A 7,354-nucleotide genomic window follows, 5' to 3' on the forward strand; every position below is an offset into this window, starting at 1 on the left:
CAAGGTTCCACAAGTTGTGTGTTGTGGTATTCTGCATACCTTGGTTATAGAGTGATGCATATATCCCACCCCTACAGTTAAAACCCTCCAAACAACCAGTAGGAGTCACCAGTGTAACAATTCTTTTAAAAGTGGTGGAAAGTTACTACAGGTACATTTACTGAAGTATTACTCAAGTCTCCGCAGTGCAGTCTATGTAGGGTACACATTTAAATTGATCTTGCTGAATCTGCTTTGTGGGCACAAAGGAGCTGGCGAGAGGCGGGGGCAATATAAAGGACAGGTCAAGTTAGATCAAGCACCAGAGGAGTCACGTTCGTGCATTGAAGAGGAACAGAGTAAGTACAAAAACTTCAATGCTTTGCATTTACAAAATAAGTTATGTAAACGCCTTAGTGAAATTGTATCACGATTTTGGATTAATAACATAATCATTAGTATATTATAGATTATTTATAGTGTAGATATAGATAAAAACCTGCATATATGCAGAATTAATCCCCGTCTGTAAAGCTTAACCCCATTTCTTTCTTTTATGACAACATTAAAAAAGGAAGATATTTTTTAATATGATATTCAGTTCAAGAAGGCTTATTATTTGTGATAAAATTACATAATTAAACTTAAATAAAAGCTTTTTTTTAAATACATGGAAATGGAAAATAGCATTTTTTTAAATGCCTTTTCAATTACCTTCCTACTTATGAACCACATTATTAAAGTGGCAATAATTTATAGTGCCCTTTGCTTAATCCTGTCCTTGTTGACTCATTTTCTAAAACTACAAGTTAATAAATCTGCTAAACTAAACATACCGTAAAGCTTTTTTCAATCTACAGGAGTAGCCTATGTAAGTCACTAGATACCAAATGTCAGAACAGATGTTGGAAAATGGCCTTTGAACATCCCACAAAATTGTTTAAATTGAAATAACTTGTCCCTCTTGGCATTTTTAAATCACTGATGAAGAAATTTGAAGGTTGATTCTGTTACTTGTCATTGTAGGTTGCTGTGTCAATAATTGTGAATTATGATCTTTTTGTTTTATATTAATGGTATCTGTATTGTTTTATGATATTTTGCAATTTTTATAAAACGACTTGTTGCTGCCTATCTTGGCCAGGATGCGCTTGAAAAAGAGATTTTTAATCTCAGTGAGCCTTACCTGGTTAAATAAAGGTTTAATTATAATAATAAAGAAATATATCACAGGATCCTAAATATGGATTTGGATATTAAATTGGAGAAATGTTTTATTATGAATAGTAGGCTATGTCTTAAAATTAATATTTATATAGATTATTTGACATTGTACCTCAACATATCGTGTGTTAGGCTACTACGTTTTAAAAGCTGTTCTCCAACTTTGATTTAACAACATTTCGTCAGAGTACAGAAAGCAAGAGAGGAAAAGCAGGTTTGTTGTGATGTGAAAACCTATTATTACACTTTCTTGAGCCATATCAGTTTCATAATCCCTTCTTTGGCTTCAACTGAATATTATTGATGAACTGTCTTAAAATGTCAAGCAATAATGATTGATTTAAATACTGATTATTTGAATACCTTCCAGTTGCTGTTTTTGGTTGTTCGTCATGGATGATTTTGTTCGGATAAAATTAGCTGAATGGGGTCTAAGCATGTGGATTGAAAGATTTGAAGGTAAAGTATTACCATGCTTCTTTGTTGGGCACAGGTATTATACAATTATACAATATTGGAATTACCTACCAATAGTGAAACATCTAAGCATCTATTACAGTAATACAGATATAAAAAAACCCATTCTTCTGCAGTACAATAATGACATGTCCCTGACAGGCATAGAAAGACAAGAAAACAAATAACAATTAGTTAAATAGACAATCGATTTGCATTGAGCTTGTACAACCCTGCTACGAGCTATGTGAGGCTGTCATGCTCTTAATAAATAATAAAATCAACAGCTGAATCCATAACTACTTCACGCCTTATTAAAGGACTTTTTCCTGAGCAATTTAGAAAATAATTCTCAGTTTAACATTCAACTGATTTTTTTTTTAAATTACAGATGAAGGGATTGACGAGGAAAGTCTTTACTGTCTTTGTGATCAAGAAATTGATAAACTGATCCCAAAGTTGGGACCAAGGGCAAAATTCAAGAAAAGAATGAAGTTGTTAAAGGTAATGTTCTGCACTGTGAAGATGATTTACACAAGTACTGTATTTGGTCTCATTAATATATGGTCTCGTAAAAGTGCAGATGCATTTATCATTTACAGGTGAATCAACACGTTATGATGACAACTACAGATAGATAATTATTCATTTTAATTATTATGAATTTGCAACTATTTTCTTTTTTCACTAGAAAGAACAAAACACAGCAAATCAGGCAACAATTGATTCTTCTGCTCAAGTAAGTTAAATAGAGTTTTATACAATTAGAAGTCATCTAAGGCATTTATTACAATCATGCAGTTTTTATTTTTAATGTCTGCACTGAGAGTATTACTTTTATCTATAGTGTAACCAGGCAGAAGAAGAAGCAGCTGATTCTGCTCAGGTAAGGGTCACAATGATTTTCACAGGCATGTAATCAGTAAACTTCATTCTTCATTATTATGCATTTGATGCACTAGAGTGTCCTGAGACAAAGTCATCTTTGATGCTTGGATGCTGAATGTGATTATGGACTGCACAACTCACACTCCCAGGGTTTGCCAGGGTGGATAAGAAGATAAATGCAAATATTGACTTGAGTGAATTGTAAAGATTTGTCGAACTCTGGTCAAATATTCATGTTCATCCCCAGGTTCGGCAATCCACCAGTGACACAAGTAATAAAGGTGAGATACACAATATTAACTAAATGACTATATTGAGACCACATATTAATATTGTGACAAATGTTTCTTTTGGCTTCTTTTTATTTAAAAACAAAATCTAATAAGGTAAGAGAAAGTTAGATCCTCAGGGCGAGTCCAGCAAAGGGCAATCAACACCTAGTAAACGACGAAGTGTGACAAAACATGGATCATTCTCAGGTAATGACAGTTTTCTTTGTATAGCAAATGTCTGTTTCTATAACTTGGCCACAGAAAATATTTTCTAATTTATTAGCCAGAGTTAAAATCTTATCAGAACACCTCAAACTGTCAACAGCATGCATGTTAAGTATTAATGTATATTCTACAATACACAGCTTATGGTAATATCTTAAACGTCTTTTAACAGGATGATGTTTTAAATCCAGACAACCTTTTTATCTAAGTGATCATAGTATAAGCCTCATCAGTCTGAGGAATCATCAATTGATTGGTCAGAGGAAGTGTCTCGTTGTGCATTGCTGTTTACTGGATAGCTGGTTCATGGTTCCTGCTGAATAGTTCTTTATTTTTCCTCTGACAGAAAATATCATACTGTCTGAAGTGAAAAACATCATGAGATGTGTCAATGATAAAATACCTAACCATGGCAACACAAAGCTCAACAACTTCCTGAAGTAAGTATTACATTTGACATATTCTGTTTTTGGTTGTTGTTAGAATTATAGGCACAACCAGAAGCAAACTAGCTATCACGTTTGCTACATTACCTGCATAAGGTTGTAAAGCTGTAATGATGTCAACAGAGGAGTTGTCCTAATAGAGAGCTGGCAATCACTGCATCCAGGAAACAGTGCAGCCGCAGCCCGAGAGCAAGAAGGCTGAGCAACCAGACTGCAGCCTAAAGTTCACTGTATCTTTCAATAGACATCTTAAACATTATATTAATGAACATTATTATAATCAAGCTAGGCAACTAAAATATGACATCAAGGCTAAATGAAAAATCTTCAACAATTCAAATGAATTTGGTTTACTATTTTTCTGTCACCAATGCTGCTCTGTTCAGGCCCTTAGTCAAAGTCTGCTTAGTCTTGAACACAATTCCAAAACTCTTTTACTGCATTAATAGTGTAGGGTGTAAAATAAATTAAACTTGATGGAAAGACAGTTTGTTGAATGAAGCACCATAAACCCAAAAAAGGAAACAAACAAAGTTTAGGTTCTGTAGATGGTCTTTATTATTCGACCGGAAACAGCTGAGCTTGCATCAAAGAGGTCCAAACATGCAGAACTGAATCTGAGGTGGCTGCGGCTTGGCTTTTATACCCATCTCCCTTCTCCATTGTCCCCCTGGCATGTGTCTTTCTGTTTTTTCTACTTGAGTTATATATTTACCTTCTGACTGTTTTGCATGTGTTTTTCTTGGGCCCAAGAAAAACACACGCTTTACCCACTTTCTCCTTATGATTCCCTTATAGACTGTCCATATTTACAGCCGAACTTGAGTCGTTAATCACTCACTTCAATCGTTTTGACCCTATGAGTGACCTTCTCTCCCCTAAGTGCATCTTCAGTTTTGTGAGTCGCTCCTACAATGGTTACATCATGGCCTCTGCACTTGGTCTCCCCCCTTGCTGACCTCAGCATGTTCTTTTTAACCCCAGTTAATGGAGCTGAAGGGAACTGCATCTGATGATGATTCTCTGTGGTTTCATCTCTGAGTAACCCCTCTCACATAAAAATAGTCAGTAGGAGTGTTGTTGATATATTGATTATAGCTACCTTGAAATATGCTTGAGTAGTGTGTTTGTAGATGTATTTTGACACATTCTTTCAGTGTTTGTATATTTTCTAAATTAATGAATTAACCCATCTTAAAATTCTTCTACAACAGGGATAAAATCAGTGATTTAGAGATAGACAAGAGGGAGGTGGTTGGTGTCTTTGGTAAATCTGGGGCTGGAAAGAGCACTTTGATAAACGCCATCATCGGAGAGGAGAATCTCTTGCCCTCTGGAAATGTGAAGGCATGTACCGCAGTCATTATTAAAGTGGATGCTACCAAGCTGAACTCAAAGTATGAGGCAGAAATTGAGTTCATTACAAAAGAGGTGAAATGAGCTGTTTGTTTACTTGAAGTTGAAAAGTTATTAAGTAGTTGCCAAAATAAAATTGCTCATTAGATTACATGTCATTTAACTTAACTTAGTTAAACATAATTATTATTTTATTTTGCAGGAGTGGAAAGATGAGTTGTGGTCCTTGTATAATTTCCTTGGCGAAAATTCAGATCGAACAGAGAAAGATGACGATTATAGTGACTTAGTTGAAAAGCTGTCAGCGCTGTATGGAGAAGAATGGAAAGACAAATCCCCTGAAAAACTCTTGGATCACAAATATTTGAGAGAAATTCCAGAATTTCTCCGTTCCGAAAAGAAGATTTTGACATGTGTATCGGTGAGTAAGAGAAAAAATTCTTCTTCAACAAAGAGTGGACTTGATCTATCTGTTCTCAATAACTACAACCCCATATTAAATGCACCCTTCATAGGAAAATCACTGAGAACATTGTCATTTTTGGGATGTCTCTGATCAGAAACCTGCAACAGCCAGTTAGAGCAAACTGACCAGGAAGTGTCACCAATGTGTAGTGTATTTGCTTGCACTATAAAATGTATAAACCATGCTGATTTCCTCTTATCAGTCATGAGTTTAATGGTTCATACATTCTTATTTTTTCTTTTTCTGTCAAAAACATACCACACACGAGTACAACTTGCTAATGACGACCGTCTGCCTCCGTGTTTGTTTATGCCCGTATGTTATGTCCCATATGTTTACAGAAGTTTCTGTGAGATCCCGAATCCCAGGAATACCCACTCTGAAATCACATAAATGCCAAGTGGTGGTCCTGCTGCATCTAGACTGAATCTTCGTGTGTGAATTCTTAAGATAAAATAGTTATTTATGTCATTAAGTCTGAGATATCCCATGCATAAAAAATCGGTTAAGATTTAAAAATCCTCTAGTGTGCACCAGGCCTGAGTGTTTCGTATTGCTAGCAAGGATGTGGCTAAAGTTACTGTGTTGATTTGCCTGGGCTTTTCCACCGGATGGTACTAGCTCAACTCAGCTCGACTCCACTTGCCTTTTTTGGTTTTCCATTGGGCAATTCTAGTACTTGGTACCTAGCAGCTGGTAATTTTTTTGTTGAGGTTCCAAATAAACCGAGGCAGTACCAAAAGGTGATGTGAAAACACTACAGACAACTGTTAAGTCCTGCGGTCTGTTTACAGTTGGGCTGTTGCTGCAGCTCAGTTTGTTGTTAGTTTAGAATTTCTTCTGCGTTCCCTATGTCGCCTCTTTTCCAAAGATGGAAAAACGGACAAGTCATTTTCACAGCAGTTGACAAAATAACCTCACCCTCAGCCATTAAGGTGCGTTCCCACCGAAAGTGAATCCAGCGTTTTGGACGGCTTGATTACATACAAAATCAATGCAAAGACGCGAATTCGCAGGAATTCGCTCCGGGTGGCGCGAATGAGGCGTTTGTCGCTCAATTTGAAAATTTTCTACTTGGACGAGAAATTCGCTTGACACAATGTTGCGAAAGCCTATCAGCGGTGAGATTGTCCTAACGTCACCGGCGGCTTTGGAGCGTTGTTTGGAGAGGACAAGGTGAATGGTGTAATGACAATCCACTGGCCGACGGGGAGCTGCTAAAGAACGAGGAAGTGGACGGGGAGTAGCGCTGCTTAATCAGTGACTTCAATTCAAGTAATCATCATCATTGTCACTATGGCATGGCACACACCCTATCCAAGAGCGTCATTTTGTGTTTGTAGGGACATTTCAGGGTTCAGATTAGGGGTGTGATGAAACACTCAGCACATAAGATGTAACATTGCAAGAAAATTGTGAGGCACTGACCTGGTGTTAGTAAGCATCATGAGGAATGTTCATCATTACCTTCTCAAAAGTGCAGGTTGGGCTCGTCACTTGTGCATTGATGTTGATAATTGCGTGGCGTTTTGGTTGTTTGCCCCGCGGCAGTGGGGTGCTGGGCAGGGGGGGAGCACTGGTCTCTGTTGTGTGCGTGCTGCAGTCAGTCCGGGCGCTGCTCTTCCGCGGGTTCCGCCTTTTGCGTATCTTTCGGCATTGGATGGTCGGTTTTTTGGGCGTCTGTTGGTTGGGTTGGGGTCTTGCGCGTTAAAAAAAAAATGTTTAGCTTAGATAATGGAAAATGAAACTGATATCTCCTGAATACACAGTGAAAGACCTTCTCACAGTGAGAGAGATCACAGCCAGATGGCACTACGTTTCCATGCGGCTTCTGCCTGAAGTCTGTCCTCTAGTGGTTTAAACAGAAACTTTCACACAGCAGAGGGGGCTGATGAATGTACTCATAAACCTTATCACTAAAGAAGTAACATTACTGCTCTGCTCACTTGAAAGACCTCTCTTCCTATTCTGTCACTGCTGCCACCAGTGGAAGGATACAGACCTGAATGTCTTTTCCTTTGGGAACACCATACACATCCTCT

At 37.5% G+C, this 7,354-nt stretch overlaps 1 protein-coding gene across 2 annotated transcripts; it reads left to right on the plus strand.

The window, feature by feature from the left end:
- The first annotated feature begins 317 nt into the window (after positions 1 to 317).
- Positions 318 to 7,348, plus strand: LOC123964209 (nuclear GTPase SLIP-GC-like). 2 transcript variants are annotated; one of them, XM_046041302.1, is made up of 10 exons: positions 318 to 338; positions 1,574 to 1,662; positions 2,051 to 2,163; positions 2,351 to 2,398; positions 2,507 to 2,545; positions 2,795 to 2,828; positions 2,934 to 3,026; positions 3,391 to 3,484; positions 4,705 to 4,921; positions 5,049 to 7,348. In XM_046041302.1, the coding sequence occupies exons 2-10, from the start codon at positions 1,596 to 1,598 to the stop codon at positions 5,400 to 5,402; spliced, it is 1,059 nt and encodes a 352-aa protein (XP_045897258.1). In that variant the 5' UTR covers positions 318 to 338; positions 1,574 to 1,595; the 3' UTR covers positions 5,403 to 7,348. The 2 variants fall into 2 exon arrangements, with proteins under 2 accessions (XP_045897258.1, XP_045897259.1); XM_046041303.1 differs by lacking the exon at positions 318 to 338 and having other exon boundaries at positions 1,573 to 1,662.
- Positions 7,349 to 7,354: the final 6 nt, after the last annotated feature.

Source organism: Micropterus dolomieu, unplaced genomic scaffold (assembly GCF_021292245.1).
Source record: "Micropterus dolomieu isolate WLL.071019.BEF.003 ecotype Adirondacks unplaced genomic scaffold, ASM2129224v1 contig_1169, whole genome shotgun sequence".
NCBI lineage: Eukaryota > Metazoa > Chordata > Actinopteri > Centrarchiformes > Centrarchidae > Micropterus > Micropterus dolomieu.